Source organism: Amia ocellicauda, chromosome 5, assembly GCF_036373705.1.
Source record: "Amia ocellicauda isolate fAmiCal2 chromosome 5, fAmiCal2.hap1, whole genome shotgun sequence".
Classification (NCBI taxonomy): domain Eukaryota; kingdom Metazoa; phylum Chordata; class Actinopteri; order Amiiformes; family Amiidae; genus Amia; species Amia ocellicauda.
Window position 1 is genome coordinate 18404329 of NC_089854.1, and position 27210 is coordinate 18431538.

Consider the following 27210-nt stretch of genomic DNA (forward strand, 5'->3'; position numbering starts at 1 on the left):
GGAAGATAGTTGAATTCTATTGTCACTTTAATATTAACCACTTCAACTCCAGATGAAAAAATGAAAACCCTTCCCAGGTACCAGATTTTGGAAATAAAGATAATGTTACCTTTTGAGTCGGAAGCACTGAGCAAGGGAGAGGGGTTTCAGCCCACTTCCATTTTAACATCTCTCTATCAAAGCTGCCATTGGCCCCTGTGTGTCATTCACTCAAACAGGTCCCTTCCTACTTCCTGTTTGTATAAAAGGTGAGGTGTACACAGGAACTTCCTCTTTTGCTTCTTTGCCCTGGACATGAGACGTGAGAGTTCACTGTGCGTTTGTCTTCCAAACACAAACTTGCACTTTTCGGACATCTGGCTGCACAAATAGTGCTGTTCACCCACTGATTCGCCACATTTGTCTGTATTTGTGTATTTTTTAATTTGTGTGCTCCTGTGTGCTCCTGTGCAAGCAGCAGAGAGGGAGACCATCAGAGTGGTGGCCCTGGGCCCCCTCCTCCTCTTCCTCAACGCTGCTGGCTCCCTCCCTGCCGAGGTGCCAGCACAGGAGGTCCAGCTCTGCAGACAGACAGTGAGATGCTGCCATCCTGGCTTTAACCCTGCTGTGGTACCATGGGGTCTCTGTGACCCCACCCCAATGGTACTGTCAACGTAACTATTTTCATGGTACCAGAGCAGGGTTAAACGGCAGGATGGACCATATCGGCACTATCCTGTCTGCGCAGGTGGCTCAGGCAGCACCCAGGCAGCAGCCAATCTTACACCAAGTGGTCATGACAACAGACATCTCCAGACAAGGTTGGGGAGCAGTCTGCAATGGACATGGAGTCCAGGGCAGATTGACGGCACCTGCACGGGATCTCCACATCAACGTCTATGAGCTACAGTCCTGGCAGTGCTCCTCGGACTTTGTCATTTTCTGCCAGTCATACAGGACAGACATGATGGTTCTTACGGACAACACGGTAGTGGTTGCCTATATCAACAGGCAAGGAGGTCTCTAGTCACACAGACTGTATCATCTAACACGCCGTCTGCTTTTGTGGATGCAGCCCCAGCTCCGTTCCATCAGAGCAGTTCACCTCCCCAGCCTATCCAACACAGCGGTGCACCTCCTCTCTCAGGGAGGTCCCCTGGTTTAGGAATGGTGCCTCCACCTGCTTGTGATCCAACAACCGTGGAGCTGGTACAGCAGAGCTGAAGTGGATCTCTTCGCATCAGCAGATTCCACTCACTGCCCACTATGGTTCTCCTTCAGAGACCGCTCAGGAACCCTGGGGATTAAAGAGCTAGCTCACATGTGGCCATGCTGTCTCCTCTATGTGTTCCCACCTTTCCCCCTTCTCCCGGTGGTCCTGGAAAATAATAGGCAAGAGTGTCAGTTCTGCTGATAATGAGAGCTTCCTCTATGAGGTTGCAGTATTCCTACCGCTGGCAGATGTTTCGCACATGGTGCCAATAAAGGGGTCATGATCCAGTGACCTGCCCCATTGGGGTTATATAAAATTTTTTACAAGAGCTGTTGGACCAGGGCAAGTCCACGTCCACCCTCAAAGTGTTTCTGGCGGCCATTTCCGCATGTCATGTCCAGATTGAAACACTGGGTCCCTGGGTCCCATTTCCTGGCTGCGCAGTTTCTGAAGGGAGCTCATAGGCTGCAGCCACCTCATGCCCCTTCACTGCCCATGTGGCTTCTTGATGTAGTGCAGGACGCACTTTCCAAGTCCTCACTTGAACCACTACAATAAGCTGACCTTAAACTAGTGTCGCTGAAGCCGCACTGGTAGAGAGCAGTAAGTGTGCGTCAAGTACTCCTCCAGCATCTTTTCATTTGGTCTGCGTCTCACGAATGTTCTTTCTTGTGATCTGAACACCAACTTTCAGAAGACAGTTCTTTGTTTCTGGACACTTTGAGCCTGTAATTGAACCCACAATTGCTGATGCTCCAGATACTAGTCTAAAGAAGGCCAGTTTTATTGCTTCTTTAATCAGCACAACAGTTTTCAGCTGTGCTAACATGATTGCAAAAGGGTTTTCTAATTATCAATTAGCCTTTTAAAATGATAAACTTGGATTAGCAAACACAACGTGCCATTGGAACACAGGACTGATGGTTGCTGATAATGGGCCTCTCTACGCCTATGTAGATATTCCATTACAAATCAGCCGTTTCCAGCTACAATAATCATTTACAACATTAACAATGTCTACACTGTATTTCTGATCAATTTGATGTTATTTTAATGGACAAAAAATTGCTTTTCTTTTGAAAACAATGACATTTCTAAGTGACCCCAAACTTTTGAACAGTACTGTATATATATAATGTAAAAGACTGGACAATACTGTGAGTCAGGAGCCAATCTCCTAGTTTCTGTGTCTATCTCACACACAGGCACACACACGTACTGCACTCTACCAGTGAGGGAGCCCCTGCAGCCTAGTGATGCAAGAGAAATAGAGAGGAGGGGAGGGAAGGGCATGAGAGGGGGGAGTGAGCTAAGAGAGAGAGAGAGAGAGGCAGAGAGGGAGGGTGCATGGTGGAGAACGCAGAGCTATCAAGAAACAAGAAAGAGAAGGAGGGAGGGGGGGAAGGAAGAGAGGGAGGGAGAGCAATAACGCTTGTGCTCAGTCAGAGCTGTGTAGAGGGAGTCCAGTCTGAATGGGCCCAGACGGTGCTGGATGGAGTATGGGCCAGGTTTTAGGATTTTCTCACTGCAGTATGTATCCTTTGTCCTTTTTACTATCTCCCATCTGCTGTTTTATCTGTGTAGGTGGGCTGTGTCCCATTCTCTCTCTCTGTCATTCAGTCTCTTTCTTTCTCTGTGCTTGGAGGTATAATCCACATATGGGTGGCTGGGCAGATAATCACTAACCTTTATTTCATAACCATTTATATCTATTACTGCATAACCATATGTGTGTATTAGTGCTGTATACTTTGTCTTTCTATACCGTTGTCATCTGTCGTTAATATCTCCCACTGTATCTGTTAATGTTGCCTTGTAAGCTTTCAGATTCCCTGTTGATGTTGTGCTCGGTCTCAATTACCGTTATTTAAAAAATAAATAAAGATCCACCTTTGTTTTTGCTTACTGAGGAGTTCTGACTGTGCATTGAAGCTTGTGTGACTGTATTGTTTTCTGCAACCCCATGTGATGTTGCCATTGCTGCCTGCATTTACTAGGCTGATACAGGAAGGCCTCTGATATCGATCTCCCATCCAGGGGTTAGTGTTCACTTGTTTTTTTAGAGGTAGGATCTTGGTAAGTCTACCATGCTAGAGTGAACACTTTGGTTACCATTATGTCCCAGAAATAACTCTGTCTTTGGCCATCCACATGAAATAATGTAAAAATACAGCGGATGCTGTATTCTTTAAAAATTTAAAAAATCAGATAGAAAAGGAACTCCTAGCTCTTGGGTGGAATGTTTAGCTAAATTTGTTTTGTTTTGTTCCTAGCTCGGCGGGTTGGTCAGCTAAACTGACTGCCGATGATAACAGCAGTACAGAAGGAAAGGCAATCTCGTACTCAGTTATTCGTGTGGGGTTCAGGAGGGGATCAGTATCTTTGTCAATAGCCAGGTTTAAAGCAGAGGTCGTAAGCCAGTAATTCATATTCAAAAGCACTTGTTCCCAAGTTCGTTTTTATTGCCGTCCTTCATGTTCCTCTTCCTTTCTCGTGGATCGATACTGAGACCATCCCAAGTGGAGCCAGCATGATTTTATCCTGTCATAAGGTGGCACACCTGTTTCCCCTCAATGTGTCCCTCCTTCCATATGGAGCAGCCCAGAGTTTGAAGTCTTGCTGGAATTGTTGGATTTGGGCTGGACTAAATCGCCCTGGGCCATGATACATATATACATTAGGTAACATGGCCTGGAGTACATATAGACACTGTATACACATTGGACAAGACTGGCTCCTGTAAAAATGTTTTTTGAAGATTACTAATACTATTTACTTCTGTAGTGTACTACTTTTTTTAAAGATTCCTCTGATGTGCTTATTCATGGTAGGTTTAGAAACTTTTTTTTGTTATGAGATTTACATTGTTTCCAAGTATTTGAAGAATAAAACTAAAACAATGTAAATCTCTTAACAAAAATAAGTTTCTGTTTTTTAGCCACTGTGGTTGGAGTTGTAGATAGGTAATGGGCTGTTATTAGAGAGTGTGGTGCAAATGTAAAGACTATTCTCCAGAGGAATGGATGAGCTACCTCAATACTTGCTTTGGAAGTAAAATCTATATAAATGACATGCTCTCTTTTTAAATAAAAAATAAATACAAAAAGAACAATATGATTTAAAAAAATGTGACAGTATGCAGTGGTATTTCATGTATATTTAACATGTAACATTGGAGACACTCTGAGTTAGCAGTTAGCAGGGCTGCCAAGAAAAATTTTGATCATATTTGGTCAAAAAGTACAAACTCCTTATATCCTCTCAGTCTGAATGTATGGATTTTTGCATTTGGAGGTGATCAACACATAATTACCCTTCAATGTTTTTTTTAAAATTGGTGTCATTTTATGACTGAGGTAATGATTTCAATGGGGGTATAGTGAAAAGTTGGCATTATCTGAATTCACCCTCACTGACACACTGTAAATTCAAATGGAACCACTTTTACTTGACTTAATTTATCTTTCCTCTCTCTCTCTCTCTCTCTCAAATTGGTTACAGAGGAATTTGGTTCGGTCTCCACAACACCTGACTCTACCCCTTCCAGCACTGAGGGTAAGTCACACAGTAATTATCATCAGACCAGTGAGGGTGGACTGAAAATAGACCCTTGAGCATTTTGATTGAATTTGTATGTTTTTCTGGAAGAATTGCATGTTCTGAAACCTGTAGCACAGTGCATGACAGTAGACTCGAAAAGATAATAAGGTGAATTTAGACACCTTATTGTACCAAGATAACCATTGTCATTATATCTACAATGGAAATTTTTATTTTTATTTTAAATGTGTTTAAATGTGCATTTAATGTGCTGATTTAACCTACTGTATTTTAAAATCCATTTCTGAAGCATTGTAGTAAATGTGTAGGACCCAGGGCTGCAGTTTAATCTTTTCTTCCCTGTCCTTCGTCAGGCGGGAACGAGGAGTCGGATTTCCCGGAGCTGCAGACGGCCCGAGACTGGTCAGAGGATGAGGAGGGTGAGGGGGGCCGGGAGAGTCCCTCAGTGTGGGGGACACCCCGGCAGAACTCTTATGAGCTCACCTTCTCCTACATCGCCTTCGCAGACACTGAGGGCACGCACCCTCGACGGGACTCCTCAGCCGGGGGTGGGAGGCGACAGAGGAGGGGTCGGCCAGGAGGCCTGAGCCGGACAGACACAACAGAGACCCTGCTACCTGACTCCCCACAGGCTGAGCCTGCCTTCCCCCAGTGGGACCCCGCTTTTTCACTCAACAGTGCTGAGGAGGAGGAGAGGCAGGGGAAAGACAAGGGCTCCCCAGTTGCACTGCATGGGGTGCAGCCATCCCAGCCTCCGTCCAGCCCCCTCGAGAGACGATTGGAACTGAGACTCTGGCCTGAGCGGGCTGCTGGACTTGAGGGCCACATTCCGGATGCACAGACTCATGACACTGACTGTGGTGCCCCTCTAAACAGCAGCCCAGGTACCCACCCCTACACTGCCTGCCTTCATTGTTCATTTTGATTGGCATCTTATGATTATGATGTTAAGGATGATGATTTATTGCAGGGTCTTATTAGATTAAATTGATAAGCCTTCATAGACAGGGAATATAACTGTGAGAAAAAATACCAAGCAAAAAACAGGGAAGAAATAAATACACTTCTCTGGTAGCTTTTACTTGTGGATCACAGTGGGACTGATTTAAATATGGCTTATTCAAGGTTCTTTGCTATTTTTGTTGTTGATTTTATTATTGTTATTATCATTTATATTGGAATGCAGGTGTGATGACTTTTAATTGTTTATGTGTTAAAATATGTTTTAGGGCTATTCTCTGAGATCTACTGAGTTACTACCCTTCTGCTATTTAAGAATCTCATTGCTCATTATGAAATGTGGGACTCTGTTAAGGTACTACATAATTTCTGTCACAATCTTGTGATAATTGAAAATATTCTTACGTTCTCTTTCATTGTACTATGGTTACAGTCCTTAAATCCTGGTAAGATCTTATAAAGCTCTCTGTATGACAACACTGTGACTCATATCAAGGCGCTTCAGATGAGTGTGGTCACTCAACTGTTATTGTCTCTCTCTACAGTGCCTCTGCATCCTACTGCTGACACAATCGTCTCCACGGAAACCACAACGCTCCTCACAGCTGTGCTACAGGGGGCAGGGCATGCCGATGCATCATCTTCTTTCATTGGCCAGAATACTCAGGAAGAGCCAATCAGTGAGCAGTGGTTCACAGCGTTAAGCCAATCAGAGAGTCCTGCTAGACACGTGCAAGTAACTGGTAAGAATGAATTTACTTGCTGTCCACATTGTCACTGATCTCTGGAATGACTGACTCAGGACACTACAAACACAACCCAAGTACCCTAAAGGATGTTTCTCCACTTTCAATATGTGTACCAAACATAATCCCTGATTCATTTTACATGATTTGCTAAGTTAATATAAAATCACAGAAACACATAGTTTCACCTTTCTACCACTGAGATCTTTCCTAGAGCCCTTGATGGTTGCCAAGTAACAGCTGAACAGAATACTGGCTTCAATGCAAGGGAGTCATGGAAACAGACTAAAAGGTGTATGCAGAAACACATTACAGTATTGTCACAATGGGTTAATTCCCTGTTCATTATTGTTGATTTTATTACAGCTATTTCTCCGGGGAATACAATAATGTAACAGTTTCGGACTGACTGAGATTCAGGCACTGGAACACAAACTGCTTTATTACCAGAAACTTGCTCTTTTATTCAGTAACCGCACTTAAAACAGCAACAGGCTGAATACTGAGACGCAGACAGAGGGGAGGGATCCTGTGTCAGATTTGTTCTGACACAACCTGGGGCAGACAGGCAAAGGTTAACACATAGGTTGCACACTTTTACCTATTTACAAGGCAGACACTCCCCCCTCTTTTTGACCATCAGGTCCAACATTCAGTTTGAAGGGGGCTGCTTCCAGCATGCATCTGTCCCAATATGCTAATACTAGCAGCAGCCACCTCGTGCACCACCATTTGACCTGGAGAAGGCACGGCAATAATCAGCTCACACATCAAAGAATTGCCTGCATCTGGGGGAATGTGTTTAAGAAAACAGTGATCATTTTGTGTATATTGCTTATCTTGCCACACAGTTAAAACATATGTGCATCCTCTGGAGTCAAGCAATCTGAAATCAAATAGGTGGAGAACAGTATCAAATATGTAACCCTGAGTTTAAATGTCAGGCCTTTGTTTAGGGTTAGATCAATGAAAAACATGAATGGAAAATAAGATTCCTTAGCTGAAGTTGACCACTCTCAACATCATAGTAGATTACAGTGATGTGGAGGGGTTGGCTGTGTTAGGCTGTCTGAGGCTGCTATGAGCGCTATAAGGAAGCAAGATATTTTTGCTAGCATCATCTGCATCAAAGATAGTGTCCTCCTTTTTGTTTATTTATGTATTTATTAGCAGACACTGTTATACAGGGAAACTTACAGTTTTCACAAACATTGTTAAAGTATTACAAAGTGCAATAAATACAATCTGTACAAAATAAAGTATACAATAAGCATCATGCAGTTAAGTCCCAGGTACATGATTAAGAGTAGGGTAGGCATAGGAGAGGTTACAGTAAAATAGAAGTGCTAACAACATATAAGTAATCAAGAGCATGAGAGAGCTAAGTTTAATAAAGGTATAAGAACAAGAGTACTGAACAGCCCAGGAGATTAGGCTGCTGTACTATAGGCACTGTTTGAACAGATGTGTTTTGAGTAATCGCCGGAAAGTGGTCAAGGGTTGTGTATTCCTTACCTCATAGGAAAGTCATTCTACCACTATGGGGTGAGGGTGGAAGCTTATTAGTTAAGCTGGTTACCATTAGGGTCCCTGTTAAGTCCCTGTTATAACTGTAAATTAATGAATCCCCTTATGCTCTGTCTATTGATGTTTCAGAAGGTGTAAATTATGTGTGTGGAGGAGGAAAGACATGATTTTTGTCTCCCTTCCCTGGCTTCAGGCCCTCGCTTGTTTTCTCTGTATCTGGTAAATAACACTACATAGATTTTTTGAATAAGGTCTAAGGGTATTGAATTACTAAATGAAAGAAAAATTACCTAAATATCTAAAGATTAAAAAAACTAAAATGTCAGATTTGGAGGGTCCCTGTGTAATATACAAGTAATTATGAGGTAGCAGACTACATTTGAAGTATCACATTATGGAACAATCCAGACTCATATTTTTGGCAGAATTCTAACCCAGTTGGCACAGCTCCCGCTCTGTCCTGAATGAGACATCATATTGTAAAGTGCAGAATTCTTAGTCACACTTGCCTCTGTCATGTTACAGGAGTAATAAGATGTGCAGCATATTATTCATGTTCATTATATTTATGGGCAGTAGTGTGGAATAGTGGTGAGGGCTCTGGAATCTAATAAAACATGCATAATAAAAAACATGTTTTTTATTATATTAAAGTGAAGTACAAGCATGGGAAATTGTATCACACTATAACAGGTCTACCACACTACAAACAACCTCATGACATGCAGCCTGCAAGCTAAATGTGGCACATTTGTAACACAAAAATGGTTTTATCTTATTATCTAGCACACATATAGTAGACCAGTAGGGCCTTACCACTGGCCCACCACTACCATTGTGTAACTGACTGCTGCCAGGTATCATGCTAGTATGCTATTGTTATAAATATAAACTTCAGGCAGCTCGTACATTAATTTCTGATCATGTGGCCCGCTATTGAAAAAACTTGGAGATTCCTGCACTAAACACAATATAACAAGTTTCTGTTTCAGATATACATGGCCCAACCTGTTTAACAGACCACTCTGAATTCATGGTGAATGGACCATACATTCTCATTTTGAAATCTTTAATCTCCAAACGAATATGGTTTTCCTTTGTTTCAAAACCCTCACAAATGTCATAGCCTATATGGTTCATAATCAGGTTGAAATCTACACACTTGCCCCCCAAGCACACACACACATGCATTCAATGCAGATCTCCTATGGGAGATGAGGCCTGTATTGCTGTGGCCTCAACTCTTGAGTGCAACATTGTCACCATGGTGACAACTACCCTGGGACAGAAGAACGGGCCAGTTAAATAGCCCTGTCAGGCCAGAGTGAGCACTTCACTGAGGGGAGCAGACACACAGTCTGCTCACACTCTAAAGTTCAGGGACTACCAACTCCAGTAATACCCTTTGAGCAGGACCTGGAAAAGCCTGTGGTTTATCAGGGTAGTTGGTTTGCCCCAATATGTCAATTGTGTTAGCAAAGTACACCCCGGTCACCCTTTAACACTCTACCTATAAAGAATCTTCAGTTGTCAGTCTGCTCAACTCACTGATATGTCACAATGTGCCTACAGGCCATTCACTGCTATTCTCACTGCAAATCCACAGGGCAAAATAGCATGGCTATGATATCATAGAGGGAAATATAGCAGCTCCTATTGATATCACTGTGTAGCTCACTAGACACTAGGCAAAATGAGTACTCGTTACATAGAGATTATACAACTGAGAGACAACACCTATCACTAAACAGAGCAAAAACACAAACAGTCTTGTAATGGGCAAGGGAAAATTGAACTGTTAATTATGATGATGATGATGATGATTATTATTATTACAAGTTAAGGAAATATCACAATTTACATTTGGATAATGAGATCTGAAGGCTGATTTAAAGCCCTGTTTATTAGAAACTTCTTCCCAGAGCCATGCGATTTGGCAGCTGTACTTGTAAAGATACAGCATGAGAAAGATTGTGTGTTTGCCTGCATATGCCTTCACATACCCCCCCGCTTGATCATAAGTTCTCACAAAGACATCTTTCTCTAACTTTGCATTAGCCTGCTGCCTAAATTCAGAGCTCCAGACTTTCTGCTTTGTGACTTTCCCTGTGATTTGTTTTTGAGGGATTGGGGTTCATCAGCCTGTGCTTTATGTAGTATATCAATCCCTTCAATGTCATAACGGGACTTTGCAATGTGCTTGGAGAGAGTGTTTTTATGTGACGAGACACGCTGTAAACAGAAATCCATTGAACTGATCAATGTCAATTTGTGAGAGAGAGATAGGATGGCAGTCTCAAGCAATCCTGTGAGATTGTCACAGCATGAGGGACAGTACAGTATATAGACACCATGCCTGCTAGAGGGAGGGGGGAAGGGAACCTATTGTGTTTGTATTTGTGTTGTATGAGGGTGTTGGGTGGGGAGTGGTGTGTGTATATATATGTATGTATTTTCTGTATTGTTTAAATATTGTTATTTTGTGTGTAACAATATTTAAACATGATAATACTTTGGCAATACTAATGTATAACTGTCATGCCAATAAAGCAATTTGAAATTTGAAGAAAAAAAAAAATGCGAGAGAGAAACAGAAGGAATGTGAGATTTATATTACAGAGGATTGCTTGAGAGTCAGAGGGGAATTAGTAGGGAGGGGGAATGAGTAATCTAATGTTACAGGTTAATTGAAGATGGCAGTGTAGCACAGAGTCTCAGATAGATTGAGAGACAGTGACAGGGAAAGTATAAAGGCCAAAAACCCTCCCACTTCCCATTACTGCCCTCAGGCCAAGAAACAAGCCATGTGGGAACAAGCATATCATTGGTCAGATAAAATTAGTCTGGCTGGCCTTTTTATGCTGACCAAGCACCTGAGGCCAAAAACAGCAGTGAGGGCTGGCAGAGAGGACAGGCTGAGAGGGAACACAGAGGAGCCGCCAGAATGGCCAGCAAAGGTAAGCTTTGTCTGTTCAGAACAGTAGATGGACAGACAGACAGACATTTGGTCCTGTGAAAAGAGATGCCTCCTTGAAATCATTCTTCTTCTTCTTACTGCTGCTTTTGTACATATATAATGCTTTTATTTGAATTGATTTACATTCAACTAGGTTATCATTTTTAAAAGTGAGTGTTTTTACAGAAAATCTATCTATATACAGAGTCAAAAGCAAGTAGTGCAAAAGAGAGCAGTATAGTAGGTTTTGGTGTGCTTGTCTATGAATGAGAAACGTGGTTAGCTGCTGTGGGTAGGTTTTGAGGCTGGTGCTATTTCACAGCTTCACAGAAGGAGTCTCACTGATCAACATTAGGGATCATCTTGTGTGTTGAAATCTGTCATAAGAATGTTTTATGGCTGATGTGTTCCTAGGATAACTCAAAAATTAACAAGGCTATGTAAACAATCTGGTAACCTGGGTAGTAAGTCAGAAGGTTTTTGTAGGTGTTTCCCTCCAGACCCCACTTCTGGCCAGTCTTGGATTCTGAAACTGACCTTCATTTTTGAGTCCTGGGTGGCAGATGCTGAAATGTATACCCCTGATGGTAGTATATGTTGTAACATTCTTGTGCGTAGTGCTACGTCACTTAGCATGCTCTGTTGATTTGTCATTTCTCAGGTGGCTTTCCAACTTTTGGTTTTCTCCACAACTTTGCTCACCATTTTCTGAAAGTAATTCTGAAAGTCTAAAGGTGCAAATATAGGAAGAGTCTAAGGAATTGTAAAAGAGAACTGAAATCAATGTTTGTGTTTGTCTGTTCTAAAAAATAGCTTGAGGTTATTTGTGTTTTAGAAAAATTGGAGTAAGTTCTTCACTGCTCCAAAACCATTTTGTGTTTGAAATTGTGAGCTCAAATGTATAATCTGCCTACAGTGAACTGGGTTATGTCAAAAAGTAATGATTCTATAGAAACTGAAAAAAGTAATTTGGTTTGAGTTACGCAATTGCTGTCATTGGGACCTTTTAAGAAGTTGGTGGCATTGTATTGATGGAAATAATGAATGTGAACATTCTATTTTAAATATAAAGAACCTACCAAAAAGCTATCAAGCAAAAATCAGTGATATGAGTAAGCATAACCTCCAGATGCTGTACAATTTTGGGATTTTCATTCAGTTGTTATATAAAGATTCTCTAGATTAAATTACATTCAGAAAACAGCTTAATTTGAGTGTATAATGCTGTTTCCAGTTGTTGTTGTTGTTTGTTGTTCAGAGAATATGGAGGCATCAGAGTTTTACTTACTCCCTATAGACTTAGTATGGGATATTTCAAATTATTACAGTAAAGTCATAGAGAGGATCATATTCATCTTTTGCCTCGATTTCTATTGAACTAAACAGGAATAATTGAATTTGTCACGTTAATGAAATAATTACCCAACTAAGTGTGCTAAAAGGGGTTTGTTATAGATAGACTGGGCCAATATTTGACTATGCCTGCTATAAGGGTTAACAGTTTAATTGGAATAACTGAAATAAAAGGCCAGTAAAACATATGCAGTTATACATTTGGATAATACATGGAAGTATAATACAAGTATATATATATATATATATATATATATATATATATATATATATATAATTTAATTACAGATATTTCCATAATTCTTAAATCCTGTATTTGTATGTAACATGTATGTTTTCAGTACATTGTATTGAATCTTAAAGAATAATATGCACCATTCCTAATATCAAAGTTGCATGTGTCTTTATGTGTTGCTATTGTGCATATGTAAGATATACCATGTGATCCAGTTTGGTATACCAGTCTTCCAGTTTGATTCTAGCATATAAGCAACTTAAAAACATTACCAAATAATAGTGGATGTAAAACTCTCACATGAATGCTCTTTCAGTGTTTCAGTGTTTTTTCATGGATAGCAGGAAAAACTACAAAAGGACCAGATTTGAGTTCCTTGTGGTAACTCAAGTCATTATAACCAAGTCAACTGAGTGTTCAGGATGTGTCATATCATTAATAGATGTTACTTATACACTATAGCGACATGTAAAGATGCATAAAACTGTGATTTTAGGAAACATGCATATTATGCTTAAAGGGTATAATTGATATTCCATATAAGCCTGGTTGTAGACTAGACAGCTACAGGTAGTGCTAAAGATTCCTTAAGATACTGAGTGATAGTTATTATCCAGAGACTGTGAAACAATGGGAAATCTGGAACACAGAAACAGACAGTATACACATGCATTTTGTGTCACACTAATGCTTCATGAATAGAGCCTTCTCCATCAGGTGTTTTAATTTTCCAGCACAGATCTAGGAAGATTATCTTTCCTCACTTTATTAGTGATACAGCCGTCTCCACCCCAACTTCCTGTGATTTATTATTCATAGCCAATTTATAAATGGACCTTTTAGACATGGAAGTTCAGGCTACATGTATTGCAGCAAAGAAACTCTCCACTGCAGTTATTTTCTTCTTTTCATCATGCAGTAAAGCAGCAAATATACAGTGTTAATTTACGATCTACAAGGCTGACATTGGGTAATTGTGTTTTTTTATGTATATTTAATTGAAGCCACTTCAAAGCCACTTCAAAACCTCTCAGATAACTTCAGATGGTTAATACATTCATGTATTAGACCTTTGTATATAAAACACCAATCTCTTGATTCCCCAAAAGATATGGCAGAATAGATAATCTTAGAATTCCTATAATGGGTTAAAATGTATTGTATTGTCTGTATTTTTCCATTCATTGTCCATATCCTGATGACTTTTAAGTTCACTACTACTTACTGTCAGGTCAGCCTCCGTTTGTGCTGTGTCCAATAGCTGGGCACAATTATTCGAATTACAGTGCTATACAGATATGGAGGAAGAGGTGTATGTCACTTTTTGTCAAGGAATGACTGAGGGATTCAATAGATGATGAATAGAAGGGAAAAACTAACTTCAGGGAACTGTATCCAAATGGTGGATTGCTGGTACTGTTCTGGCACTTGTTTTTAAAAATTATAAGCACAATATATGCCTTATTGTGTGGAATTAAAATAATTTCAGTGTGCTCGCTTATCAATTCTGTCAGTACACAGAGCCTGCAACTTCTCACTGGGCTCTCCAGTGATTTACTATTCAGTCACTTTGCTTTAATACAGTTGTAACAGAATGATTTACCCTGGTAGACAGCAATTCCGGGGGTATCACACAGTCCTTATGGGCTTTTAGGTTGATACATCAGAGCATTCTCATAGTCTAGTGTATTAAGGTGATAGCAGAAGAGAACACAAGGAAAAAGCATAGTACATTAAAATGCAGAGAGCACTACCATGCAGAGTATAGAGGCTTTTTTGTTTATTAGTTCATCTGATTGAAATTTGCATTGCTTCACAAGAGATGTGCACATTGGACGACCTTACTTATTCTGTGTTGTCCTTCTTTAATTGAAGCATTTACAGAAATGTAAATAAGCAGCTACAGATAAACAGAGAACCAATGTAGATACTCAGTGTGAAGTCAATTAAGTATATTTCAGGTCTTGCTGGCAACTCATTGCAAACTCTACAACCAAAGCAGGAAAGCACATTTGTATAATTGAAAACCTCACATCTAAGTTATCAAGCAGGAATTTTCATAAACCAACACTTTTATGCAGAGTGGCCTTTTAATAAGTTTAATAAAACCTGAAATGGCCTAGACTGTTGTGCAATGGGAGTCCAATTTCCCTCCTTGGATCTAGATTGTGGGCTATATTGTATCAAGGAGCCTTTTGCATGCAGAGTAATCTGAGATGTACAGAGGGGTAAGTGAGCACTGTGAGCAGGTGCTGTCAGAGGCATATTGGAGTATTTTATTTTCTGGGTCTCCCTTCAACCCCTTCAACAATCCCCTCCCCCCACCCCCATAGCCTGCTTCAGCTAAATTTAGCACTGCCAAAATTCTTCTTGCACTTACCCAGCATGCTCTGGGAAAGGCAGGCTGCACTGGAGTTGCCTTTTTGAAGTTCAGGAGTTCACTCAGTCAAGTATATGATTGAAAAAGGAAGAAATTGCAGCCTTCTTATTTTCCAGCCATGTTTGCTCCCTAAAGATAAGCACTAAATCGTTATTAGGCCAAGCTGAGAAAAAAATTATCAGATTTCATAGCAATCATAATAGGAGCATGTTCTTCTTTTGCTGTTTTGCTCCACACACACAAATAAGGACTCTCTCCATATACTACACACATCAGGAGTAATTCCCCCTATAAATAATAGCACGTACTAAACAAATATATTTTCTCTTCTGCAAAGTGTTACTTTCCTGTTTCTACTTCTTCTTCACCTTCCCCCCAAATGCTCCCCTTTTCTCTCTATTTTTTTCTCTTCCCGTTTCCTATGTTTTCTTAATCTCTCCATCCCTTGCTTTCACTTCTTCTCTGCCTTTTCCTCATGCACCTGCACTCATCCCTCCTCTCTTCTCTCTCTGTCTAGCAGTGTCAGAGCTGATCTACTGGAAGGATGCCCAGAAGACAGGGGTGGTGTTTACAGGGCTGGTGGTTAGCCTGATCGCCCTCTCTCAGCTCAGCATCATTAGCGTTGTCTCTAACCTGGCCTTTGCCATCATCTGCGTTACCATCACCCTGCGCCTCTACTACAAAACCCTGCACGCCCTCAACAAGTCCGATGGAGCCAACCCATTTCAGTGAGTGCCACCCCCTTTACCCCCAAATTCCCCCCTTTCCCCCAGGCCTGACAGACAACCACTCAGACCAAGCATTGATCACACTGTGATGACATGAGTGCATACTCCCTAACAGTACAACAATGCATAATCATGTGTTCAAATATTTGTACCCTCAAATAATTCTTCTTACTAAAGCTGTGATGTATTAAACATGTAATCGATGACATCAAAGTCAAAGGATAATTATTTCTTGGTCCTACCAAGGTAAAAGAGCAGTAACATATTATTTAACTCATTATATGCTAGGGCTTCCAGTAACAGGACACAGAGTATGGATGCATTTACTTAATGATCTGGTGTTGAGTCTGCCAGTCAGAAGGTTAAGATGATTTTCTTTCAGTCAACATTAACTGATTTGTTTTTTCAATAAAGCAATGATATAATATTGGGGCATTGGCTAGTTAACACAACAATGGGTTGCTTACTTACCCATGGGGGTGTGGGTCAATCACTGTTTCTAGTGAATTACAACACCTATGTTTTAACATTTAAGCATCACACCTGTTATTTGTTACCCTAACTTCTGTGTATCCAAAATATGTATTAATAAGAGCATAAGAAGAACATAAGAAAGTTTACGAATGAGAGGAGGCAATTTGACCCATCATGCTCGTTTGGTGTCCATTAATAACTAAGTGATCCAAGGATACTATCCAGTCTATTTTTAAATGTTCCCAAGTTTTCAGCTTCATCCACATCACTGGGGAGTTTGTTCCAGATTGTAACGACTCTCTGTGTGAAGATGTGTCTCCTGTTTTCTCATCTGTTCCAGGGTGAAAAGGTTCAGTTCCCTCAGTCTCTCAGTAGGACATTCCCTTCAGACCTGGAATAAGTCTGGTTGCTCTCCTTTGAACTGCCTCCAGAGCAGTGATATCTTTCTTGAAGTCTGGAGCCCAGAACTGTACACAGTATCCAGATGAGCTCTAACTAGTGCATTGTACAGTCTGAACAATTTTTTCATGGAAACAGGACAGTTACTTGGGGATTATGATATATGTGTAGTTACAAATGGAATGATACATCAGGGGTCAATCAGTCAACAATCAAGGATTTTTATTGGTATATGTCCACACAACAAGTTGTCACAGAGAGATTTCAAATATTTAAAACCAACAAGGACAATTACAATATGGTCACTATGAACATAAGAATCAATAAACCATCAGTCACAAAGGAGAGAAAAACAAAAGACTAAATAGGAGAAAAATGTTGTCCTTGCTTCCTTATGTTGTCCAGTGTGCACACCCTGATGCTTTGGGGGGATCTTTCTGTGTATATGTGTGTGTCCAGGTGGTATCTGGACTACGACATCAGCCTGTCGAAGGAGCAGTCCCAGCGCTACATGGACCGGGCCATCCTCATGGGTACCTCTGCCACCACTGAGTTGCGCAAACTCTTCCTAGTGGACGATGTCACCGAATCCTTCAAGGTACAATATGTGCTGCCCCTCTTCAGTTTCAGTCCACACCATTTGTTGTTACAACTCAATGTTAATGAGAAAATCAATCTGGATAGCATGTGCTTAGATGAAGGAAGATATTTTCTTAAGTTAAGAAGGGGCTATTTTTCTTTTGATTTGCAAATGCAACACACTTACTTTTTGTAGGACTAGGCTTGATCCATACTTTGATCCACAAGGCAGATTGCCTTGATGCATCCTTATTATAACTGATTTGGTTTAAAAATAAATCAAGGGAAAAAGCAGGAAATTTAAGTTTTTAATAGATCCCATTTCTATTGAAATGTATACCAGCTGGGGGACATTTGGAAAGGGATAGTTATCCAGAGAAAATTAATGGGTTAATCCCACCCCCCTAAACCCCTTTGCTGCATTCTGCATAATCCCTCTGCTTTTTTCTGAGGGTGCCACTCCTTTCTCTTTCTCTTTCTCTCTGTCGCTTGATTATGTTGCTGACCTCATACGAGCACTGATATCCATCCCCCTCACTCTCACGAGACACATCCTTGCCTCTCTCCTACTCTCACAAATGGGGCCCTATTATCCTGCTCTGACAATAAATGATAACATCCTGTACAAAGAGAAGCTCTCATTACCTTAGTAATCAGGGGCATTGTTTGATTTACATGATAGTATAAAGTATAGATAATATATATAAGCATAAATATAGGAGTAACTGTGTAGTATTATTGTGAATCGGTGGAGAGTCAAAGATTTGGCTAATTGTGTTTATCCAAATACTGTAAGGGTAAGTTGCCATCAGTCTCCAAAGAGATTTTAACAGGAAGTTGACTGTTTTCATCTCCCATGAAGATGGAATACTTTGTGGAGACCCTACTACCTTCACAAACATTTCTGTTAATAAATATAATAATTATCAACCTTATGAGCTTAGATCATAAATACTTCAGAATTCACAAACAAAGTACATTGAAATACCATTTAACCAAGGCAATCTCAATTAAATCCCTTTTATTTTATAATTTTCTTGCCTGCTAGTGAATGTTGAAATTGAGGTTTCAAGGAACTTGAGGCAGCAGTGATGGATTGTGTCATTCTCATTGTGTGGACATTGTGTTCTCAGTTTGCGCTGCTGATGTACCTTTTGACCTACATTGGAGCTGTCTTCAATGGCCTTACTCTCCTGATCATAGGTAAGCTTTATGTGCATTTATTAGAGTTACTATAACACACTTATAGCAGATCAACTCAAACTGCAAAATCCCCCAAGACCGGCAATGTTAAAATGAGTAGGGTGGTTCCAGACAATCGGTTTTGATTAACATAAAATATATTTAACCTTTTCAAATTTTTCAAAAAATATTAAATCTGGCAAATAACAGGAGGAGGCACTTATTCTTAAACTGTAAACTTAAACACAAGCATCTCTACTCAAAGCAATCACAGAAACTGTAACGGTGAAAAAAATAATAAAAATAATCTTCCTTTATTTCATAATTCATGCAATAAAGGGTTAACTTAACTGTGAAAAATATTAACAAGTAGTGAGATGATGACAAACCCACTCTCCGCTACATTTACATGAAAATATAAACCTGGTCTCCCATTCTTTCATGTAAGTGTTTTAACCATTTACCTATAATTGTATTAAAAATAAATACATAAAATCAGCAGCCCCAATAAAGCAGTTTGCTTGAATATGTATTGTACCACTTACCCAATGGGGATGCTTCTCCTCAGCAGGGACTAGAAAGCATGTTAAGATTGAAAGAAAAATTGATCGACCGAAGTAAAGGTAAATACTAGAGGAAAACCAGTTTCAGTCTGCTGAAGACTGAAACAGGGGTTAAAATTCTCCTTTCAGTAGAACAATGATCCAAATCATAAGGCCAAAGCTACAGTGGAGTGGTTAAAGTATAAGAAAGTGAATATCCTTGATTGGCCCGGTCAAAGTCCTGACTTGAATCCTATGGAGAATCTGTGAAATGACTTGAAAACGTAAGTGATCCCCAAGCACTTGACAGAGCTTGAGCAAATCCGCCAAGAAGAATGGGCAAGAATTAGACAAAGCTAGTGTGCAAAGTTGGTAGAGACATACTCAAAAAGACTTGCAGCTGTAATTGCTGCCAAAGGTGTTTCCACCAAAGGGGTCTTAATACTTATGCAATCAAAATATTTCACCCTCTTCAGTTTGAGCATTCATGTTTTGAATAAAATATTGACTTAAAGAAAATGTATATGCATAATTTTTGAATTTCACAAAATGCGACACCATAGGGTTCTGAATAAAGTAAAAGTTTGACTTGATTGATGATGGACACTTGCAGTAGATTACTTAAAATTACACACAAGCTTGCCAGTGTTTATTTTTCAGGAAATATTTTAAGGACATTTCCTCCTTTTAAAATTGTTTAGTTTTAAGTTGTTTCTCTAAACTCTAAATTGTCACCTCTCTCTAGTAAGAAGGATCATCTCTTAAGTGTGATAACTTTAAATTATTCATATTTACTTATAATTTAGCCTTCATAATTAGCATAATTCTAAAAACATTTGTAGTGTATTTCACTCTGTTAAGTCTACCCCCCAACAACCCAACTAAACTGGCATAAATATTTGTTGAAGAACAAATAAATCTTCAAGGGCTGCTAAAATAGCCTCCATTACATTTTCATCCACTAATCCTTAAAGATTATTGTGATAATATACCACTTGATTGTTATATATTTAAACTGTAATTCAGGGACTGTTCAAACACAATCTCACTGGCTATAATACCACTGTAGAAAAATAACACATTTAATTGAAATAACAGCAACAATCAATTTTTTGGATACATAAACTGAACGCTTGCATGGTTACTTTTTTCCCATTCTTAAGATACTCTGTGATTCCACACTGTGACACTCTCCCTTTCCTCCTCTCTCTTTCTCTCCTTTGTTATAGCTGTGATCTGCGCTTTCTCTTTGCCGATGCTTTATAGACAACACCAGGTAATGGCCTCAAACTGTCTCTTTCTCACTGGCAGTAAAAAAATTCACCTTTATTTTAGCAAACATAGCATATTGAATTACTAAATATCCCAGGAGCTGTAAAATGATTCAGAGAAAATAAATTATGATGAGAAATGTATTAATTAAAACAATTTGAAAATGAAAAGCAAATTAAACTACTATTTTTTGGTCTAGGAAGTTTTAAAACTACTAACAAAATTTCTAACAACTCTGGGTGAGCAATTCAAAAATCTAGACACATAATCACAGCCCTATCACAGACTGGCTTTTGTAGAATATAAATTACATAACATTGATACAGAATAAGAAAAAATAGTATTTGGAAGTCTCATGGTATTCGGTGGAATTGGGCTAATACAGGTGACAAATGACATGGGTTTAATGTGACAGGGTTAATGATATTACAGAGGCAGAGCTGAAGGAGTTAACTTTGCACTACAACATCACTGCAAAGTAGCCCTTTCCTCATCTTGTTAATAATGAAGTGTATTTGGAGGAGATATTGTAACAGGTGATATAGCTGCATTTAGTCCCGGGAAGCCATTCCCTTTTTTATAGATCTCTGATGCCAGTATAGCACGTGTGGTCAGACCCCCACTCGGATTTTAACTGCTCCCTTGGACACACCAGGAGAGAGAGACACCCACTACAATGAAAGACTTATCAATCACGTTACGCGTGTGTGTGTGGGACTTGGGGTGGGGGGGTTGTTAACCAAGCCCAGAGGGATGATGTCACCATAATTAGCTCATACACCATGAGCCCTGTTAAACCTGCTGTTCTTAGAGGATGTCATGCCCTTTCACATTCCATCCTAATTCAGTTAAAGCAGATGCTATGAAGCAGGACAGTTAGTTAAAGTAAATATATCTACAGTGCCTATAGAAGTATTCACCCCCCTTGGACTTTTTCACATTTTGTTAATACAATCTGACATTTTGATGCATTTAAATCAAATTTATCTTTTCCTTTAAACAACCTACTATACGCTTTCAATGTGGGGAAAAACGGGGGGTGAAAAAAAATACATTAAAAATAAAAAGTGTTCATTAGATAAGTATTCATCCCCTTTGCTTTGACAGTCCTTGGTCAGGAGAATGGTATAAAAAGTATTTTAAAGGCATTGAATATCCCTAGGAGTGCAATGAAGTAGATCATTAAAAAGTGGAAGGTATACCTCACCACCCAGAATCTGCTTAGAGTGGGCATTCCTCCCAAACTGAGCAGCCAGGTAAGAAGGGCATTGGTCAGAGAAGGATGTAGGAAGTCACTTACTGTACTTGTGTAAATTGTAAATTGGAATTTGTAAAATGTATTATTCTGAATTGCTGTTTTAGCTAAATTGAAATTTGTAATGATTGATGCCTTGTACTTCACTGTATTTTTGCACTTATGTTGCACCCTGGATAAGGGTGTCTGCCAAGAAATAAAAATAATAATAATAAAGAAGCCACCAAGAGGCCAATAACAACTTTGAAAGACCTCCATGGCTGGGAAGTGTCAACAATAGCTCTTGTAATCCACAGTTCTGGCCTGTATGGAAGAGTGGCAAGAAGGAAACCATTTCAGAAAAAATACTATTTAAAATCCTTCAAGAAAAAGGCATGTGGGGGACTCTAAAAAGATGTTGCAAAAGATTGTTTTGTCTGACCCAACACAACACATCACCCAGCTAACACCATCCATACCATAAAGCACGGTGGTGGCTGCATCATGATATGGGGATGGTTTCCATCTGTAGGGACTTGGAAGCTTATCAAGTTAGAGGCCAAAATGGATGGAGATAAATCCTTGAGGAAAACTTGCTGTAGGCAGCAAAATACCTCAAATAGGGACATAACCTGGACTTGAATCCAATTGACAATCTTCAAAGTGTTGAACAAAACTTCCTTTGGGCACTGTAAATGGAGCAGTAAACCTTTACTTACATCAGCTAGGTGCAACATTACTTTTAAAAAATAATATGTGAATTTGCATTACAAATTGTACCCATGTAGTAAAATGTCTGTACCAAATATCATATCACGCTTATTTATACTGACTCTCCCCATCTAATCAGTTCAACTATCTGTCATAGATTGAATTGATTGCAGTTAATCATTAATCCTAATTCACTTTGTTGTGATCAGTAGCAGGGACAGTGACCACTGATCAGTATTACTGATTAGGTTGAGAGAGTCATCTCAAATTAGAGACATATTGATCACAAAAGATGACAGCCGAGTTTAATTTTGTATGGCATACTGTGGTATTGTGGAATGAAGTCTCTCAGTGGCAGTAAACTGTGACATTGTATAGCTTGTGTAGCTCTATTTACCTCACTCAGGCCTGTGTGTGTTTGTTGCAGGCGCAGGTGGATCAGTACGTGGGGCTGGTCACGGGCCTTCTCATTGACATCAGAAACAAGTGAGTACAGCACCCCCTCGTGACTCTTATTGGGAATTGTAACTTCTATGAATCTGTGTTTAGAAAAAAATAAATTAAATAAATATATACACACATTTTTCCAACATAACCTGTTTTGTTCATCTCACAGAAATGAAAACACAATTTTCTTTGCAAGTACTGACACAACACTGGTGAACCATTGTTTTTTTCCAGACTAATTCCAGCAATTGTGTCCATGCTGATTTTATAGCGTGGTATACACACTCCAAGATGCATGGTAAATAGTACCACGGATATCAGTGTATAGAGCATTTCCCTGTATTTTGTAATATGAATATTTCTACTTCGCCGAGGATTTGTAAACATGAAATGGATGTATCTTCAAGCATAATGGTGATGAACAGCTTTATTTCAGAAAACAATTATGTATTTAATGGAAGAAAACCTTAAAGCATTAAAAGGAAAGTAATTACAGACTGGCAGCAGTGTGGAACCTTGAAGTGTAACCTCTTTAGTTGCTCTTGTTTTTACACAGGATCCAGGCAAAAATTCCAAGTGCCAAACCCAAAGAAGAGTGAAGAGAGTGCGGGGAACAGGAGCAGGGGCAGGGGCTCCAGATCGCCACCTCAGAGTCTTAATCTGCAGCTCCTGTCCGTCAGTGTCACAGTCTGAGTGGGGCAGCTCCTGCTGGGAGGAGGATTGGGATTGAAAGGGAGGGTTAGTATTTGACATTGGGGCTTGTAAGGCATGAATTTAATACAGTAGTTGGTGGTTAAGAGTGGAGTTTTGGGGTTCAGAAAGCCTTTTATTTCAGATTGGTATTTCACATGTTTTGTGTGTCCAAAGCAGATCCTCTTTGTAGAATTAATTAATCAAAATGTGTGTGTGGAATTTGTATGTATAGGGAAATAAAAATAGATGCAAAATACACATTGATTTAAGAGGCTTCATGACAACCCCACCCCCACTTGATTTCAATTTGGTTTTAATTTCATGCCATGGAGGGAGGGGGTCTCTGGCCCTGGTCCTAGAGAGCTACAGTGTCTTCTGTTATGCATTCCAACCTACTTATCATTTACATAATTAAACAATTTATTGGTTTAAGATTAACATGATATTTTTGCCACTAATGGAAGATGTATATAAGGATCTGAATAACTAAAGCTCTCCAAGACCAGGGTTGGAAGCTAATTCCATACAGTATGGTACTAACTAGTCTTGCCCAAACCAAAACTTCTGTTCAAAAGTTTCATTCATTTTCTGTAGACCAACATTTTTTTAATTGTGGTTTAACAACTGGTCTTTACCATGTCAAGATGACCAGTCACTGGGATTCATTGGATCCGCACTAATGGAGCAGGGTGGAAACAGCTATAGTGCTCTAATCTACACCATCATGCCTGAACTTTGACTGTAGAGTGTACAGTTCAGAGAGAGGACGCCTTCGCCACTTCCTCTCCACTGTATTTCCAAGCCTTTCCCCCCCCCCCATCTAATCCTTAATCATTTAAGTGATCTTTGCATCATGAATGAAGACCTAATTGGTTTAAAGTAAAGCAGTGGAACAGAACAGATGAGCTGCAGTGGCCTACCCCAGGCAGAGACTGTGAGAATCTTGTCTGTTGGCTTTTGATCTCGAATCATTTTTTGTTTTTGTAGTCTAATGCTCTTTTCTGGTTTTTGAAGCTGGCTGTGCTGGTTCAGTAATGGAGTGTACTACAGCAGTTTCACTAAGAGGTTAGTGTGACTCTGTAATGTTATGATTAGGATTCATGTATTCCACTCAACTGGCACAGATAGTATGGGTCTGTGCATGAACTGTGATTCTTATACATTTCTACCAAATACTTGTAATAGTTCAACTTTACTGGACGATTTAATATCCCCATTGACTGATTTTCTTCATTATAATACTTTTATTTTCTGTATATAGACAATATACAGAGCTGAAAGTAATATCTGCAAAAAAATAATTGGAGTTTGGCCTCAAAAGTCCCATGTAATGTGTATATCTTTAAGTGATCTTAAATAAATAAATACATTTTCATATTCCACAATTCAATTCATACAGGATATCAGCTAAAAGCAAACTAAAAAAAAATGACACTTTCATGTCAAATCACAGGTAGCCCCACTAGAAAAACCCAAACCTTTTATATAAATCAACTCACAGGTACAGTAATCCTCTCTCCCCTACATACCTCTAAAACTGTGATCCTTCACAAGGAGTACAAAAGAATAAAGTTCAGATTTACGTGTTGAGGGGAAGCAGCTCATTATATAGTTTGAGGCCAGCAAGATCCTCCTCTGTGGTGCATTTATGTTGACTTATTCAGTCTTGGGGGGCACGAAGTCCTCAGGTTGTCATTCCACCTGAGCTCTTAACGACGTTAATTAATCTAATTATTGACTTAATTTGGACGATTAAACCACATTTCCAAGTTATTAAGGTGCTAATGATTCCAGGACACACATAACCTGCTGGATTATGGCCTCTATAACTGGAGTTGCACACCATTGGATTAAGGGTCTTTAATCTGGAATGATTATTAAGGACATATCCCTGATTCCACTAAGAAACTCCTTGGGAATCTCCACACTTTGTGGCATAGGGGACCGGACCAGTGGGGTGCGGTCTATCGGCCTTGTCTGTCTTTCACCTTTGTGTGTCTGTTTCTATTCTATCCTTTGAGGGATCTGTGCCCCCACCTCCCTCAATCTCTTTCAGAAACATTACCTACTCTGGGATCTTCTTACTTTTATCCTAAGCTATCCTCTGCACAGGAGATGAGAAAGTCGAGATACCCAAAAAAAAGAAACCTTGTAGAGACAGCAGGGGCCGCAATCAGTGCAAGCTTGCCCCATTCATACTCCTAAGTAAGTACTAACTGGGTAGTCTGCTGTCTTTGAAAGAGCTCTATAGCAAAGGTAGAGTTTCTCTTCCAAGATTATCATGTTCATGCTAATCCTCAAGGCAGTGCTAAATACATATTCTACATTTTCAAGGCACCACCACGTTTCCTGCCAGGTTTGTGCCCAAATCTAAGTAATAGAGTTGCTCAGGCGGTTTATATTTGCTGGAAACTTATTTATTGGCTTTATGTTTAGTTTATACAGCTCTGAGCATCACAGGGAGTCTAACCTCAGATTGCACTTGATTTAATCTTGTTTCTGGGAATACTCACAAGACAATGGCTTAGCAACAGGGCTCAAGTGAGGTGGAGATGACTGCTTTGTCAACAAGGTGCATGTCTTTTTAGGCTTACAGAATGAAAAGAGTTCAGTCCAAAGGTGTCCTCGGTAAAATAATTCTGTTTCACAGCATACTTTGATATTGAAGCAGAGTTCTCGCTGTAGGACTGCTCCAACGTAGGCCTTTTACAGTGAGGAACATTCCACTGACACAATTCTATCAACAGCATAATCAGTCAAATTCTGTTTATTATTAATGCTTTTTTCTCTCTCTTTGTTACTTGCCCAAAAGGTTGGCCATTTAAATGTATTATTCCACAGGACTATAGACCTAACAGTTCTATAATGAAGTTATTTCAGTGCTAAATAACCAAGGAATGGTTTAAAAAATAATAATAATAAACTCTTTAATGCCTATGAGTTGAATGACTGATGTTTTTTACTAACAGTCCACTTAATTCAATGCAAGCTTGCCCCAATCATGTAATCATAGCCAGTGATTTACTCTCAGTGTGTGTTCTCTGAGAGTGTCCCTTAAGGAGACGTTTATCCTGATAACTCTGCATAATCATTTGACAATGGCCTTCCTCTTCCTTTTTAGTGATCTACCCTTACTTTCACTGTACTGTCTTATGGATGTGCCATTCTTTTATATATTACTGCACTAGACCAGGACTGTACCAAACTTTAGCACAATCAGCTTTTAGGATAAAATGCTGTAAGTCAAGATGTTAGGAGTGTGTACTGTGGCAAATAAAGGTAACATCATAAACAAGCACAGTGGACATCATAGCAAAGCATAGTGAAAGGCAAGGCAAAATAGTAGGTAGAAAACCAAATTAAAAGTGAAATCATGGTGCAAATTTACCTCATTAACCCTATGCTAGGGAAGTGCTGGTTCTAGAACTTTAGTTCCCCCTAGTGGCATTGGGGACCTTGACACTGGTATTGTTACTGATGTTCCCAGCAGCAGTCTGTGACACTGACAGTCTGGGAGCTCCCTGCTCTCATGGTACTTAAGTCTTAAGATTTGATCCAAATGTCATTATTAGTATTATGATGATAATGATTATAATGATTATTATTATTGTTTTCTTTTGTATTGTAAACAAGTAAAAAACAAAAATACCCTACTTTGACTCTTGCAATAAATATAAAAATATAAAAACTGGGATTTTGGGGGAATTTATGAGTTGTTATTTGTGTTTGTTTGTTGTTGTGTTTATTGCCCACAGAGAATGACCTATCCAAAAGTGTTGCCTACTCTATGTTTGCGATTTATGCAGTATTACAAGTCAGGGGTCAGTAGGTGTCACCTTCTGGAATCAAGAGATGAAAGTCTGGGACACTTTCTAGGGCATAGATGATCTGAGAGAGAGAGAGAGGGAGTATGAGTAATTTACCACTGTGATTTCCTAAAGTTTCTTTGTAGTTTAACCATCAATACTGTAGTTTGATATTGTGAAATGTCTCAGTAGTAACACAAATCCCATATAAAGTTATGAACACCTGATAAAAC

General features: G+C 39.5%; 1 protein-coding gene across 1 annotated transcript; it reads left to right on the forward strand.

The window, feature by feature from the left end:
- The first annotated feature begins 2623 nt into the window (after positions 1–2623).
- rtn2a (reticulon 2a) lies at positions 2624–26863 on the forward strand. The gene is made up of 10 exons (XM_066704104.1): positions 2624–2722; positions 4694–4747; positions 5107–5637; positions 6259–6456; positions 15428–15638; positions 16971–17109; positions 18224–18293; positions 20044–20090; positions 22459–22517; positions 23035–26863. Exons 1-10 carry the CDS (start codon positions 2665–2667, stop codon positions 23075–23077), a joined length of 1410 nt encoding a protein of 469 aa, XP_066560201.1. The 5' UTR covers positions 2624–2664; the 3' UTR covers positions 23078–26863.
- Positions 26864–27210: the final 347 nt, after the last annotated feature.